Below are 17,984 nucleotides of genomic sequence, written 5' to 3'. Positions count from 1 at the left end.
ACAAAATTGCGACAGACAGACCAACTGAACATGGGGTGACTCAAATATAACCCCTTCAAACTTCGTTAGTCCAAGGTCTGGTAAAACCTTGCAGTTATTCACAATAGGGCACCAAATAGTCCCAAACTCATGCCATAGTAAAATGAAGTTTCTAGTGGCCTTCGTTGAAACCATTTCTACTCAGGAAATGGATTTGAGCGTAATTCTATAATCCATCAGCTGTTCACATCAACTAGGTATACATTGACTTCTATATACCTTAACTAGGGGGTTAAAACTAACAACAAAAATGAAAATTTTAACAATTTAATCAACAGATGTTTTGTGTTTGTGTTCAATCAAATCATATAACAATAAAATGGTCAACGATTAAATATATCATGGCACGACACATGCCCATCATTATACACAGTTATCATATCAAAGGGGAGTCATTCATGATAACACACTAGCATTCTATCACAAGTTAACGGTCTCTTTTGTAGACTTGGGGAGATCTTTTCACTCTTTTCACATCAATTGTTTGAACTTGACCTCAAAGCTTGACCTTGACCTAGAAATCCACATAACCCAATCTTCACACATAATTAGCACAGAAACGTCATGTTTACACAGTAAACATTGAAAGCCACTACAATTGTCTATCAAACAAAATAATGTAACATAACGTCATAAACAAGAACTAATTCCTTAGTTGCTTGTCACAAAGTTTTAGCTTATCCATGCTCTAAAAATCCCTAATAATTGTCTGACTTACAACATAGAAAATATGTTTGACAGAAATTCTAATCTGTAAGGAAAACACATATTTTAATCAACTTAGTACATTTGTATTTAAAGATCAATAACAACTAAATCATGTTTTAAGAAATGTTCCCACTGCTAAAACATTATATTGAAAGTTTTTCCCCCTTTTTTTCCAAATGCTAGAAACACAGTCATAAAACAATGATTTACACCAATGACAAGTAGGTAGAACTAGGCAGCCATGCAAATCACTAAGGATCATTACTAACAATGTACAGAAGGGAAAAGTATATACTCATAACTTCCCACACAAACAACATTGGTTCTTATGGAATGTTTTTTTTAAATATATATTATCCAACTCCTAACAAGTCACCAAAGGATAGAATAGGACATCTATCTTCTATAGCGCACAATCAATAAATACAAGCAATTAAATACTCCTCTGTTATCCATCATCTATAACAAGAGACCCATGGGATGTACGCGGACGATCCTCTGTCTGCTTTTTTAGTCCAACAAGCGGGATCACTCACAACTATGAAAGACTGAGTTGTGGGCCTTGCTTTTATATGCGGATATATCTAGGGCAAATAAATTTGTAACTCCCGGGTTCCAAAATGTTTAAAGGAAAATATGGACGCTACTGCTCCAATACATACAACTTTGGCAAACAACAAACATAATTGATATGAAAAAGTTCACCACATGAAAGACACATTCAAAATGACTAAAACCTTGACTGGTAAGAACAAAATTAACAGTTTGTTCGCTAAATGCAACACTGCAATAACTAACATGCATTTACAACAGTAATGCGTTGAACTCTTCATGCAGTTAGAACAGCTGAATTGTTTCTATCGACAGCACGGAACTTGGGAAAGACAATATACATGTATACTTGTTTGTGAAAATACTGACATTATCCTTGCAATTAATATGATGCTGGTTGTCATTTGACCATTGCATTGACAAATAGTCAAAATCTGTTGGCTCGATTATCCAAGGACCGGCTAAAATGCTTTTAATATCAAGCCAAGCAGGGAACGCTTACAAAGAGTCAAACAAAATCGGTCCTAAACATCCAGTTTGAGCCAACGAGGAAACCGAGCCAAGCAATGTCGAGCCAATAACTTTTGACTGTAAAAGACTGTGATTATATTTCTTCACTTACTAATAGCACATGGTTGTACATAGCAGTGGGTTACTTGGACCATCTCTGAAAACCTTCGACATGTGACCAGACACAGCCAGGCTCTGATTTATGCACCAGGATCTTGTGTTAAGGACGATGACAGTGTTGCATTTTACATTACAGCCAATGAATGGTGTTAATAAAACACAGACTGCTATCTTCATTCTTGAGCCAGTTCATGTGTTGTTTTACTTCCAAAGGATCCCTGTTTTAGAATATATGGTCCTAACAACTTTTCACAAAGTTTGGAACCAAATCGATTAAATTATGGAACATTTCAATGTCAATGTCGAAAGACTACCCTTTGTTGGTAAATTAACAGGTTAACACTGTTAATGATGACCCCTAGTAACAATACTTCCTTATACCTTGAAATATTGTAATCATACTACCGAAAGCAAAATCTTAATCATCCTGAACCTTCATAGTTCCTACCTAGTAGATTGTGTACCTTGAACACACCAGTAGTTAGTCGTACAAGACATAAAATGTGTAGATAGAAATAGTAGGCACAAATTCAGTCCCTGGATAACAGTGAGGCTTAGTCTACCCGAGATACGGGATCGGTATGCTCGACAATAAGATGAAATATAAGTCAGCAGTATGCTTTTTAAGGTTATCATCATTCAAACCCCCTTATTTTGCTTAAGACTTATCTGATAAGTGTTTGTAAACAGCAAACTGTACAGTGGATCAATATGCAGCTGACAATCGTTCACCCAAGAGGTTGTTGGTTGGAATCCCCACCAGGGGTCTTTCTCATGGCCTCGCACAAAAGACAACAATATTGGATTCTACCCAGGAAACAGACTCTTGACGTGATTCTATAAGCTATCAGCTTTTGTCACAATCGAGCTAAACAGAAATGAGTATAAACTAACAGAGGGTCAATTATCATAGCAATACAAGTTTAACACTATACAGTCTGTGACGTCTGCATGATATAACCCAATTATTACTTCCTCTGTTTCATTGAAATGGTACCATCCCCCATTATCTACTTACTTTAAAAGAGCTATACATGTAAACAAACACATTGCCATTCCCCGCATACTGCAGAAACTAATGTTAATATCTTCATTGATTATGAAGAAATATTGTCATGAAAAAGAATATCGGATAAGTAATAGATTGCTACCTCGGCCAATTGTATAAAACTGGATAACTTATCTTTTTAAGTTTTGCTTAGTTTGCACACGCAAGCAATTTTGATTGGTCAACTGTATTATTGAATAATTTTGAACCAATCAATAAACAGTTTGACTACCTTTAACCAAACCAAAGAATTAATCAGTTTTTATACAATTGGCTGCTGATGGACAAAAGAGTACAGAGAATATGATTATACAGAATAACGCACAAAAAAGGAGTTAAAAAACTAAAGCTATACTAAAAATACACAGGGCAAACATCATTTTATGCCTACAAATGAAAAAAAAACTGAAAAATGAACATAATAAATAGTGAATGAATGTGAAAAATATAAGGAATTGATATGTTATATTGCTAGTGCTCATGAAGCAAGCCGCTTTACACCGTTGCCAATATCACTCTCATGATTTCAAATCCTTAAAAAAACGCCTCGAAACATCAATACTTAAGTATACAAGATATAGTGAAAAAGCAATTTTCATTCATAAAAAAAAACATAAATTAAAATTTGCTTATATAATATTGAACATAGCTTTAAGAACCAGATGCTTATAGTTTAACTCATTAATGTATTAAGCACAAATATCTCAACAATTGCCCTAAAGTTATGACTTGACAGCTAAACTATTTAACTGCATTTCCTTTAAAAACTTGTTTCAATTGTCTTGCCTTTTTTCCAGATCGTCAAACATTTCACTAAGCTAACAAATTGTCATGAAAAAGTGAGTTTGCATCAAAATTTAGTTACAATTCAATGAAGCAAGTTATGTAAATAATATGATAATTATGACTGATTAAAATGAAAAATAGTTCATGACAATGAGTTCTTTGGAAAGATAGTTCCAGTAATATTTTTTTTAATTATACTCACTCTTGCAAAAAACTTTATTTAGAAGTTGTATCTTAGTTCTGTTTGCTTTAAAAAAACGCAAAAAAAAACTCGATCAAATCTATGGAACTTTTAGTCAAGCACTTCACATTGCTGTGTAAATGTTTAAAAGCACTTTCCAATTTTCACTACGATTTTCATATACGAAATCAAAAGGCGGTTGCGATAACCACTCCTTTTATTTTAAAGAAATACCAGTCGCAACCAAACAAAACAAAATCATGCTATAAATCCATAAATCAAACACGAAGCTTTGGGATGTCTCTTTGAAGTATGGCTTGGGTACATGTATTTGTTCACAAGTCCCATGAGAAACCACACGTGTCCCGGAAGAATAAAATCATCGTCACTTTATCCCCATAGTTTGACACCCAGCAGACGGCAAACAGTTAAACACTGAGCACACAAATAAATGCTAAAAAGCCTCAGTGTGTAAGCTAGGTCACAGGATGAATGTGACAGTTTGTCACTGTATCACAATACAAAGTCCTGAAGGATTATCTCCCTTGATTCGATCAAGGGGGCTAACTCTTATCCCGCCATGATTTTGGGAGGCCCTCGAAGCGTTTGTATGTGTAGTTTATAAACACCCAGTCCTTGTTGTTTGCCTGATCTTTAGTAATGTCCACTTTCTGAATATGTGTTGCTGAAAATACACAAAGGTAGCAGGTGATACAAAGCCATTTCCAAACACCATGGTGCGAACGCTAATGCTCGTCTGATGTTGTTTATTGTCAAAAAAGGAAGTTTGGAAGTAGATTGTTACCTTAAAGAAAAAACAAAACAAAAAAACTTCCAAAAATGAGTTCTTTGAAGTACAGAAACACTTTGGATAAAACTTTCAAAGGTGAAAGGTTGGAAGTTTAAGACATCAAAATCTGTTTACAATGTTACATTTGAAATCTTATTTTCAGTAAGATTTAAATAAAATAAATTGTTTGAATACACCTTCTTTGGTGGAGTTGGTATATTTAGTTAAGAATAATTTCACATTTTGTCAATTTGTTTGTACAACAATGGAAAGATTCTTTGCGTTCAAGAGACTTGGAACTTTAAAGCCCTGCATCAACATGGCAAACAAGGAAAACAACTTCTTTAATGTTAAACTTACGCCACTTAAGGTCCACATCAGGAAACTCGTCAAAGTTTGATGTGTCATCTATGCTCTTGATGTCGACGGGAATGGCAGCTGGGCGGTCACGTATATGCTCCCAGTCGCAGCCCCGGAAAAATGATTGGGCTTGAATCTGCTCCCGTGAGCTGAGACGATGCTCTGGATCACAACATAGCCTAGAGAAAGTGAAAATATTATATCAGACATGTTATTTAGTGTATGGTATGGCTAAGACCAGTGTCCTTGATTATCTGGCGCAAATTTATCGAACAATGGCCGGATTGTTCAAAATTTTGATAAAGTTAAAAAAGTGATTAATGACACCGTTGTTAACCTTTAAAGATGAAATACTTTATGATGTTTGTGAAACTTCCAGCGCAGTTAACCAATTCAGAAGTTAACAACGACGACATTAACATTATTAATAACTTTAACAAAGCTCTGAACAATCGGTCCAATATTAAGTCCCATACAACAAGATCAAGCTCAACTCACTGTTTTTGCTTTATGCTTAATTAGCCTTAGTAAGTACAATATTACAATATGAAACATATATAAATCAGTTGGAGTTATTCTACTGCTAAAAATTACAGGATAAAATTTGTGATTGATTTCCCCTATAAATGTCTACTTCGCAGCACAATTCCAGCCATTTCTATCACTGCTCAAATATTCAACGATTGGTATAGACAATCTCTAAAAACTTCTAAAAAAATCAGTACCTTAAAAAGAACAATTATAGAAAATTTAAACTTTTGGTGCATTAAAATACAAAATCTCCTATCATACAGCAGCATACATACTTTTGTATGAGATCTTTGGCTTCTGTAGAGATTGGAATTTCTGGCGGGAAAATGAGCGTCTCCATCCAGTTCATAACTTTCTTGTAGGTTTCCTGGGGGTTTTCGGAACAGAAAGGGGGATAACCTGTTGGAATAAGATGTTAATAGATAACTTGCTGAGTCAATGAGGAATATATCCATAGTGTGGCAGCAAAAATGTGTTAATCTGGTAAGCACTGTTGTTAGCGCACTCGCTTCTCCCTTAGGCATCCTGGGATGGATTCCTGGCCTGGGCTAAAGTCAGTTTGGCTTCTTCTACACTCATGTAACATTTATATAATGTTGAAATAACTTTTTTCATAATCATTGTAAAATAAATAAGTTTTAACTAAAATCAAATCAAGACGGAACATGTTATGACTGTCATTATTCTCACAGCACTTTTTCTTTTCTTGTCGATTATTAAATGTTTACCAATCAACTTTTCAGTCATATCTCACAATACAGTGGAACCTCACTAAACCGGATCTCCACAAAACCGGAATCTTCGGGATACCGGACTTTTTTCAGAGTCCCGATTTCCCCTTCTATTTTCAATGTAAAATAATCCCCACAATACCGGAACCTCGGAATTCCGGATACCGGACAAAAAATCGAGAAAATTTGTTAGTTGTCAACGTAATTTTACCTCGCAAAACCGGACATATATTTGTTCAAACATGTCAAAATGATTTTGTGTATTAGGAATTCGCGAATCGCGTGTCACTTTGTCACTTTGTTTTGACAGCCGGTGCGTCGTTAAATATTGCACCTTTGATGTTGTGATAACTCGATAATCGATAATGATGATTGCGCTGTGGATTGACTGCCGCGCGATAATCAAACGTTAATCAAACTTGTGAAAAGAAAATTGATTGAAACATTAATTTGTTTGTTGCAGAAAATAAAGAACTAGAAACGGTTATTAAGTGATCATTTTGGATCGTTGTTTTATCTAAAGACATCTATGAGTGAATCAAATTAGAGCGGTGCGTTAATTAAACTATCAAACATACTTAACAAGCAGTTGTTTTATTTTTTTAGACTCGAAAAAAAGATGATAATAAATACGCAGAATTATGTTTATCACTTTTGCATGTGCTTTAATCATGTCTCAATCTCCGTCTAAAACTGTATAAACTGTATCTGTAATGTACATTGATATATAAATGAATATACATGTATACTCTATGCATTATTTCAAGTTACTTGAACCATCGTTGATGTAAAATAAATGTTATCTTTATGTGTTTTTATTTTATTCCAATTTCCAACTTACCTATAAAGGTTAACTTAGTTAATATTTTGAGGAAACTTACTCCGTACATCAAATCCTCACTAAACCGGAATCCTCACTAAACCGGAAATTTTGCCCAGTCCGGACCTTGTCCGGTTTAGTGAGTTTTCACTGTATTTGGAATTTAGTATTTCAATATTTGTACTTGATTGTCAAAGATCCAATGAACACTGCTTAATCAATTCCTGATAGGAATGACATGAACTTTCCTATAAACATTTCCTACAGATGACCACCAATCACAAGAGTAACCAATCTGCAAGGGTACTCACCTATTAACATTTCATACATGATGACGCCTAGTGACCACCAATCACAGGAACTTGAGTAACCAGTCTGCATGAACACTTCCGGCGCTATGTAGTCTGGGGTGCCCACTGTGGAATATGCCTGCAAAAAAGTCCTAGCGTTAGAAATGGGTTGTATACTTAAAAAATACAGATACAGGACAATTTTTTGTTAAAAACTAAGAATTTTATGGTAAAAAAACCCATTCATTACAATCGGGTGATTTACTTGTGCTATAATTTCTATTAAATGTCAATATGTACTACAATCGGGTGATTTACTTGTGCTATAATTTCTATTAAATGTCAATATGTACTACAATCGGGTGATTTACTTGTGCTATAATTTCTATTAAATGTCAATATGTACTATTTGAAAAACAAGAGCACCTCTGAGAACACCTACGATTGTCTGTTTTTTTGAAGAAAAAAAGGGGAAAACATAGACAATTTTTTTAGCCAGAGCTATGGGCCTTGCTAAACATGTGCGTATTGTCTCAAGCAACATTCGTACCATGTTTCACTGGAATATCTCGAAAGGTTTCTTTAGTATGGCCAAGGTTTAAGTTTTTACATAACCATGCCAATGCAGCAACCAAGCTAAACTTTTGTTCTCCAAAAAGCAGACAAGGGTAGAAAACTGTTAGCTTTACTTTCTTTCAAAACTTCAGGCATTTTCTGAGTAATTACCATTGGAAGCATGTGGGTAAGTACAGTATTGAAGTTAAGTATGGAAATTCTAGGTATGGAGTCTTAACAAAAGATTACATGTCATAATCTTACCAAAGCTCTTCTATTTTTCTTCCAACTTTCCATTCTTCTTTTAGAATCCATAGGATTTAAATCTGTAACAGAATAAGCATATTGAGATTTCATATGAAACAGTTTTACCTCAGTCAACATATCGTAAAATTTTATAACTGTAAAAGTAAAATTTAAAAATGAACATGCAAATACCAACAATTGCATTTATTAGTGATCAACATTATATTTGGTTCAAAAAGAAGGGTCTAAGTCTAGACTCAGAAATTAGATGAAGCGGTATATATTAACAGTGGCTGGGCCAGTTGGTGGGTAGTTTACACAATATACTGTAGACCACTAAAAAACTTAAAGAGTGTTAGTATGTTCTTGCACAAAATAAATGTAAGTACATAATAAGAATCTTTAACCATAACTTAAAACCATTTTGTGCATTAATTTTCATTTCAGAATGATAACCATTAGGCAGAGATCTTACCGTGCAATAAATAGCATGCAGATAAATTACAACTGTAGGCATGCTACTTATTGCATAGTTAGTGACAATATGGTACAGAACGGTTTCTATACCGAACAATCGTGATTTAAATAAAATATAACTCTCGCTTCATACTAGTTGTGCAGTATTTCAATAACTTTAATAACTGGGTGAAGTGACTATTACTTATCTGATTCGCTGTTAATAAAAGGTCAAACTTATTCCAACATCAAACATGATGAAAACATCAAAACCAAGGTACCGGTGTGCCAATTCATTTTTCTTTATAAAGCAACAACAGACAAACTAAAAATGATTTTTCATTGCCACATGACGTCAAAAGCAAATGTACACTTAGAAAGAATACATACTAAAGTCACCGGTTTTCCCGTGATGGAGATCTTTATAAAACTCTGTTCTGTGAGACTTCTTCAGCCCGGTACACAGGCCGAAATCTGACAGCTTTATATGGCCCTGGAATAGAGGAACCAACCTGTATATTCATGTTTGTCATTGTGGCACTTTCCATTACTGTCAATAAACAGTCTAAATCAATCAGAAATGTTAAAATAGCGATGATAATGTAAATATGAATTTCATTACCTCTGAGGAAGCACATAACAAAATGTACTACAATTCATTTATGCATATATATATTTAAATGACTGAACTTAATGCAATCTTATTTTGTCCTTTTGTTACATTGGTCAACATCAAAAATCATTGGCTACCAGATTTTCATGGTTGAAGTCCTTGGTCCTAATTCACTACCGATAATGTCTCCAGTCTGAGTTTCAGACTCAGAAAACTAAATTCTTCACCAAAACTCAAACAAAAAAAAGTTACAATGAAATGAAAATTGCCGTGTTGCCACTTAAGTTTAAACGCAAACTTGAGACTGTTAGTAAAAGTCTTTCCATAAGACCCTACATTAACCTGATTCAGAAGGCCTATTATTAAAAGCTAACTAGAAGGCCTATCAAGCTAACTAACAACAAGTTGTCAAACTTAATTTATAGTCCATTCAAGCTTTTCTCTTCTTTCAACATATCAAATCAACCTACCCGAGAATCTAACAGCAGGTTATCTGGCTTGATATCCCTGTGTATGAAGCCGAGGTTATGGATGGAATCGATTGCAAGGATGGACTCCGCGATGTAGAATTGTGTCTGCTCTTCAGTCAAAGTGTCCTTCTTCATCAGCAGTGTCATCATGTCACCTAAAATACAACAGGAATTTAGCCTTGTTGAAATGAATCAAGTTTGAAATGAACTTGCTGTGGGCAAATGGCTGATTCTATTTTTTTAACATTTAGTAGCATGACAATGAATTTTAAACAAATAATAGCATGACTGATGAATATTGAATGAATATTTTTTTTATTTTTGCAACCTTCAGCTTTTACCTCATACATTTGCAATTCTTATGAATAAAGTTGAACTTGTCAAAAATGAATGTGAGAGGGGGCAGGAGTTAAAAATGGACAGACCCTTTGAGAAAGGGAGCAGAAGATTAAAAGGGGCTGGGTAAAGAGAACAGTGGGGGTGGGGGCATGGTATAAAAAAAGGCGAACAGTAAAAAAGAGGGTATGGGAGAGGGGAGAGAGAGGCAGGGAGAGAAAGAGGGTGAATAGGTGTTTGAGAAAGGGGGCGGGGGGTAGGGTGAGAAAACAAGGTAGGCAGGAAAAAAAGGGTGGAGTAAAAAAAGGATAGCAGGAAAGAATGGGAGTGAACACAAGTGCTCATCTGTTGTTTTTCAGTTGAAAAATGGGCATTTCTCAACAACAATCAATCAAGAGTTATGGGCCTTGCTGTACATGAATGCTTTGGCAACAAGTGTACAAAGTTTCATTTGAATGTCTTGAGTGATTTTTTGAACTATGGTCAAGGCTACTTTTTGAAAAGAAAAAAAAGTTTAAAAAGCTAATGGGGAAAGTGATGTGACCAATGAGAAAAGGTATATGAACCAAAGAAAAGGATGAGGATGATGATAGGGCAGGGAATAAAGAGAAGATAGGAGCTAGGGTAAAGTCCCTACCTCCTGGAAGAAACTCCATGATGAGGTATAGGTTGACATTGTCTTGGAACGAGTAATACATCTTCACCACCCATTCGTGGTCAGCTTCTACTAGGACATCTCGCTCTGCCCGCACGTGTGCTACCTGGAAAGGGTGTAAAAATGTATTATTTAGTGTATGTAGGATAGTAATGCAAATGCTCAATGCTCAATTTAAGACTGGTATAATTTCATAAAATATTTGTTTCTTGGACTGAACTTTTAATTTTATTTAAGTAAAAAGAGTAAGTAGCTTACATAGTGTTTGAATATTATAAGTATGTGATATAAAACCTGAAATCTGTGAACTCTAGCAATATAATAAGTAATGGAATTTGGAGAAATTAAGAGAACATTTCATAAAGGGGGAAATTTATTTCAAAATCATGTTTTGAAGATTCTCAACTTTGGATTATTAATAATACTTATCAGAGTTCAGCAGCATTTCATAATGCTTCAAGAACCTTTTCTCTGTAAAGTTTTTGCTTCAATGATCTTTTCTTTGTATAGTTTTAGAGCATCAACTTGCCTGTTCTTTTTCTAGCATGTCTGCTTTTCTGAGTATTTTCATGGCATATATGTGACCCGTATCTCTCTTCTGTACCAGCCGAACCTGAATAGCAGAAAAAAACAACTGATAAAACATTAGCTTCATTCATGAATGAAACATGCTGCCTTCAATAAAACCATAGGAGAGAGCAAAAGAAATCTAATTGCTATAAGAAATAAAAGCATGTAGGAGTTACTTGCTTTCACCAGTCACATTTAATATAGCCATCACCTGTGGAAACCAAGTCAGTATTGACATTATACCGGGCTGTTACTCCATACTCTCAATAATTAGTTTAAAGTACAGGGAACATTTTGTACATGTCTTCTCATTTATGGAAATCTCCAATGTAACCTGTAAATGTCATTAGATTGATTGTTAATTGCATATCCACCTACAGGGCTGATGAAATTGATCGAGATAATTAACTGCACATGTTGACTCAATATCAATCAAAGGGAAACAACTCTTACACATGTATCTGCTTCAAAATGAGGTTCTCTCCCTTGCACTGTTTTTTTTTCTCATGACTCACAATGTGCAATCAAAATGCAAATAGTGTGCAATTTACATGTGTAATGTGAAACTAATACCCATCCCGGAAATCTCTGAGTCATTTTGGGGAAATTAAATCACTCATATTTCAAATGAGGACAATAAATTTATATTACTTTATTACAACTTTTCAAATTGAACACAAAAAAAGTTGCGTGGAAAGAAATTAAGCAACATTCACAATATAAAGACAAAAAATCAACCATATTGATTTTATTTAAACAGTTCGACATTTTGAAAGCAGACCAATTCATTGTTAAGAACAAAAAGCCTTATATCACAAGCTACAGTAGAAAAGGCTATTTCCACTAGGTGAATGTCGATTCCCCCAAAAGTAAATAATTTAGAAACTGGCAGATTTAAGTGTAAGCAGACTATATAAATCACATACAATGCACAGGAACCCAAGACCGGTGTAATCAGACAATAATACAATATCAATTCTCCCCACAACATTTACTCTTTATGCACTACATTCATTTTGATTGCTAAGTTTTGCCAAAAAAAATCTTCCCTCAGTTATAATTTTGGATTCTAAATCAATATATCTGATATTGCAAAAGACTTCCAGCTTTTATCAAATTGATATCTCATTTTCTCCTACTTTTGAATTTTGTTTATTGTAATTATGTAAAATCAATTACCAATCTCATTTTCACCTACTTTTGAATATTTTTTATTGTAATTATAACAAAACCATTACCAGTCTAAACCTAATTTTACCAAACTGGGCTCAATCGAAGGTTAACGACTTTCATGAACTTGGGCGTATAGATAAATCTATGACGGAACATAAACCCTAAGTGCATTGTTCAATCACAAAGAAGCATAATTTAAACACGCAAGAGATAACCATATAAGACAAACACAACCATTTCAGTATTTAAATATTTTCCTTCTTCCAAAACATGCAACCATTTTTTTTATCAAAGTCAATATTCAAAACCATCTTATATATTTCAGTTTGCATGTGAATACAAGTGGAAATTCTTATCCTTATGTATAATGTAAATAAAAAGAATTTCAAAGGTCATTTTGAAGGGTCATAAAGGACACGCACTACTGTTGTCTTTTAAAATCCTCGCGTCATATCTAATAACAACAACTGATGCAGGTTTCTATTTTTAGATATCTTCACATATGACATGGGCTTATATTTTTATCTCCGAATCACACCACCTTTAGTAACAGGTCATATCACTTAAGTTTAACATAAAACACAGAACATGTGGCTTAAGTTTATTAATAAAACAGAACATGTCACTTTAAGTTTATTTATAACAATTATCTATCCTCCCAAGTGGCCTCACATCATAAATGACAGCTAACCAGAACACCCAAACAAACACAAAAACAAGTATCATGTTTTCCTCTTTTTTAATCTTATCACATTTCATGAGCTCGCTTTAAGTTGAAAGTTTAATCAAGCCTGCTCTACTTTACAATACAAAATCTGTTAATGGCTAATAAAGATGTCAATGTACTTGCCCATATTTTTTCATATCTTTTTTTACTTTGAACTTATCTTGGGGAAAGCCTTTTAGACTGTCCTTTTATCAACTTGCAAGTTTTGTTTTGACAACATAGATATTCAAAAACTGGACTACAGTATTGAAGGATAAGGCACTTCTCATAACCAACAATATCGGTCATTTAGGGTTAAGTCATTCAGGGTTAACTGGGAGATAGCCAAGTTAATATCCTGAATGAAAGAGTAGCAATTGACTTGCGTGACATTTTACCTTTCTGCCATTTTACTTTTCTGCGTATTAATGAGGAAGTAAATTTCCTAAACATTTTGCAATACTTGTGAAAAATTGAACATAAATTTTTGCAGACTGTCATTAAATGTTATGCTTGACTGCTATAACCTTCATACCACAGAAATTATACTGTTTCCTTTTTATTAGAGTCATTCAAAGAATACATATTTTTTGCAATATCATATGCAAAGGAGCATGAAGATATTTCGGAAAGATGGGTGAACAAAATGAATACAGTTTCATAATGTTTCTTATTTATATAAATATCAACTTTATTTATAGAAACTTGAGGACAAAACACATCATTCCTATTTTTAGAATTAAATAAATTAAGCCAGTACATAATTATAAGGCAAAAATCTCAGAGCAGGGCTGTAACTGTTTTTTTTAAGTATCTAGATCAAGCTAAGATTAAGTCCAAGAACTGTGGTAACTTTAGGTAACCATCATCAAGTTATTTTTCCACAATATACATAATAGTCGTCATCGTTGCGTCTTTCTAACTGCGGATCAACTGTTGCGTGATTCAATGCTCATATAATTGCCATAATTCCCCTCAATACAGATCAATAACAGTGCATTTAAGAGGATTCAGATGCCTGAACACAAGTTTAAATGCGCAATATATGTGCACATTCACTTCTATATGAATCATTAACGACTTCATTCGTAACCCTTTTATATAAACATTAAACACCCAGCTAAGCAATGTAAGCGAATTAGACTTGCATTGACAACTAAACTTCTTGCTTTTTAAAAGCTTTTGAACGCAATAAAAACTTTTGATCTTTATCTAATAATTTATTTTTCATAAGTGGTTTCTTTTATATTTTTCAGAGGCCGTCTGCCAAATTTTGATTTACAAAATAAACAAAATAGTTCATAATGTGAAGGCTAATTTTCTGGGCTTTTTTTTCACACCTGATTTTAGAAAACAAACTTTTGAAACTTAACTATTCTACAATCAATATTGCTATGGTGTCATTGAATAATTACTAAAATTCAAAATAATAAGTGCACTTTTAAGCCAATTGAAATGGAAGTGTTGAATTGTCTAAATACATTTTTTAGGCTTGATGACATGAGGAGAGTAACAAGTATCATAAGCTGAAATGAGTCACTTTCAAGTCCGTTTCCTGGCCATGGGTAAATGCGTGGACGAAATAAGCTCAAGCCTGCAAGCCCTGAACTGCTAGAATGCTTTCTGGGCTTATTTAGCAGGGCTTGCTCAAAGATTTGATCCCAAGCACTAAAATAAGAAAGCGGGCTTGTGGCCTTGAATGTGAGTCTGGCACAACCATTTGGATGAGAGGCGAACATATAAATTACTTAATACCCCACATGGATACTACTGTTTGCAAATGAACTCAGTATTTCAAGTCTTTGAAGCACTGACTGATCTTTGCTGTAAGTCTGCCAAAATCCAACAAGTAAAAATTTCAAATCAAGTGCACATCTAATGATAGTCTGTCGATGGACATCCCACATCTGAAGAAACCAACTGCAGTCATCAACGATTGGACGTTTACTTTAATGTCATCACCATGAACTTACTACTAAAGAGGCACCCCGGCTCATATCTCCCTTTAGCAAGCATACATGTACAGCTTGCATTGGTTTTACTTCAACTGACCAATCAAATGGTAGCTTTAAATTATGCTCACAAGGACGGTTTTGTTTAAATGAATTACTATGAGGTGCCAAAAATTATCTGTTTGAAACCGCTTTTAGGCGGTACAAATCGACTGCATCTATTTTGCTATATTACTTTACATTGTGAACGTGGTTTTATGAACTGATGAGTGCGCTTTCATAAGTTCATTCCCAACCAGTAGTATCATTCCCCATCACCCCACTGAAATATCATTAATGTAAGCAATGCCTCCTGCGTATTCTAGTCTAAATGGAAAAGTAAAAACTGCTCCGGCCCAATTCTGTTTCGTCCCTCTTAAATTACCTATTTTCATTAAAATCTGCCAGTAAAACATGATAACAAACTCGGCATTAATTTTTATCCTTATATGCAGTTCATATCGTTTTCAAATCTAAACCGTCACACAAGGTTTTAAGCTACAAACATAAATATCTTATTTCACACAAAATGCCATTCAACATCAAAGTCATTAAATAAAACATGCTTACTATGTTGCACATGAGACAAAAAAAGAATGGACTCACAATGAATAGACATTTCATTTTTTGTTGCCTATATACACTGAATTAACTTCATGGAGCATCGCAAAATACATGTTTTTTTGAATTTTACATTGCTTTCATGTCTTATTTTGAACTAATTTTATAAAACGAGATCAAATTTGATAAAAAATTTGATTGGCATTTCCCTGTGCAGGTAGCAAGGTTGTTTTTTTGTCTTTTTTATTAGTATTTTACATCCAACTCTTCATTCCGTATTGAATAAATTTGAAAATATTGTTTACTGTTGCATGAGCTTATAACAATCTTTTTGGTTGTGTGTATTTTGTGAGTCGGTTATGAAATGCCAATTAACCAACTATTTATTATTTATAGACAAATAAGCATCATTGTTTTCATTTCCCTGTTACAAAAGATATGTTAACAGCTTGACAATGTGTTTATTATGTATCAGATTGCTTGACTCTTCCCTTAAATTAAAGCATGAATATTAATGCTCAGATCTCCATAAGATAACAATAATAATTATAATGTCATGTTTACATTAACACTTATATTTTTATGTCAGCCATTTTCCATTGTTAATGTGATTTATACATGGTTTGTATTCTCTGCTAATGTTTAAACCAGTACACTGCAGGACATAGCTTTAATTTGAATAAAGTAATAGTTAGATGACAAGAAGTAAACTCTTCAATGATTAAGAATGGGCACAGTGAGCATAGCAACTGGGCCCTTCTTAAGCAGTAAGATATTACTTTAGGTCTTCTAACTGACTTAGAAAACAACCTCATTGGCTGACAAATTACCGCTAGCAGGGAGTGGTGTGTATCAGATGAATGGCAGAAGTCACTTGTGAAAGTTCTTAATGATAAGCCTAGGACTTAATGATTGCCTAACTGCAATTTTATTGGCTGATAATATAAAAGTTGCATTAAAGTTGATTTAAAAAAAACGCATTTACACTATCCAATTAGCAAGGAGAAATGCATGGTAAAGTTTCTTTTTTCGGTGGTGAACGGTACATTTCAGTACAAACTACCAGTGCCGGACATATTGAGCGTGTAATCAAGATTCAATCAGAAATATCATGTAAAGGCATTTAAAACATAAAAGACTTCAAAAGCTGATTTCCAAATTTAAAACAATCAACCAGTTTCGCTCTAAAGCAATTTCAAAGTATATCAAACTGCATGATCGCATTTCAAATGAACAAACTTTGGTTCAAGGTATCGAAAAAGGCCAATATATCACGACTTACGACTCACAAAAAGACATGCATGCCAATTAAGGTACCGAACAAGGTTTTATCAAGATTAACCAAGTCATTCAAACATGCTCCATTTTTACGATTAGCTCTTCAATCCAGGAAGTCAACGAAGGCCCACACCATTCGCAAACAAAATCTGTCGACATAAGCAAACAATGAACATAAATTGTGCACATGCTAGCTGTATGATAATATTAGTGTAGATTTATGGTATGACAAATAGCCAATTGACAATTGTTCAAATTAAGGAAATTTTAAGAGTTCAAAGTGGTCATATTTTCTTTGCTGAGCCAAGTACTTTGTTTTGTAAACACTTTTTAAGGGACTGTACACCAGATTGGCACCAAAAAGTTGAACCGTTACATTAATTTTCATCATTCTGATTTCTTATCTCATTTCAGCACACAAAACCCCCCCCCCCAATTAATTTTGCAAAATAGATATTTATTTCGAAATGATCAAACTTTTTTCCTCATTCAGATAAAGATCATTGAAAATAAATATTGATGCAGAAAATGTACTTTATAACAGTGCAAGACTTTATCAATGGAAATTTTTGACTAGCAGTTCGCCTAACAAATCTCAGCATAAAGCAAGATTAAGAACATTTCCACCAAAGTCGGTTAGACCAAACATGGACATCTGTTCTGTTTAAAGTATAGGTTATAGTTTATGTTTTACAAAATTAATGTGTATATTGTCATAGCCAATGTCTATACCATGACAGTAAACCTAACAGCATTAAAAGATTCTTTACCATTTAAAGTATTGCCAATCCCTAACTTTTTGCACAACAGCAATGACAACTTCTTCACAACTGATGATGAGGCCAAAGCTAAATAACAATACTTCTGGCTTTTCTTAGAAAAACAACCCTGGTCAATCTTTCTACATC

The 17,984-nt window shown here is 34.0% G+C and overlaps 1 protein-coding gene across 1 annotated transcript in view; it reads right to left on the bottom strand.

The window, feature by feature from the left end:
• Positions 1 to 292: 292 nt before the first annotated feature.
• LOC128231651 (serine/threonine-protein kinase tricornered-like) overlaps positions 293 to 17,984 on the bottom strand; it is a 41,326-nt gene continuing 23,634 nt past the window's right edge. The window contains exons 5-13 of the mRNA XM_052944701.1: positions 11,327 to 11,410; positions 10,780 to 10,903; positions 9,807 to 9,961; positions 9,114 to 9,216; positions 8,286 to 8,347; positions 7,488 to 7,605; positions 5,901 to 6,024; positions 5,095 to 5,273; positions 293 to 4,629 (exon numbers count right to left, since the gene is read on the bottom strand). Coding sequence (XP_052800661.1) covers positions 4,508 to 4,629; positions 5,095 to 5,273; positions 5,901 to 6,024; positions 7,488 to 7,605; positions 8,286 to 8,347; positions 9,114 to 9,216; positions 9,807 to 9,961; positions 10,780 to 10,903; positions 11,327 to 11,410 — 1,071 coding nt within the window. The 3' untranslated portion in view covers positions 293 to 4,507. The remainder of the gene's footprint in view (positions 4,630 to 5,094; positions 5,274 to 5,900; positions 6,025 to 7,487; positions 7,606 to 8,285; positions 8,348 to 9,113; positions 9,217 to 9,806; positions 9,962 to 10,779; positions 10,904 to 11,326; positions 11,411 to 17,984) is intronic.

Source organism: Mya arenaria, chromosome 4 (assembly GCF_026914265.1).
Source record: "Mya arenaria isolate MELC-2E11 chromosome 4, ASM2691426v1".
Taxonomy (NCBI): Eukaryota; Metazoa; Mollusca; class Bivalvia; order Myida; family Myidae; genus Mya; species Mya arenaria.
The sequence above is the reverse complement of the archived record's forward strand: the minus strand, read 5'-3'. Positions and strand labels throughout refer to the sequence as shown.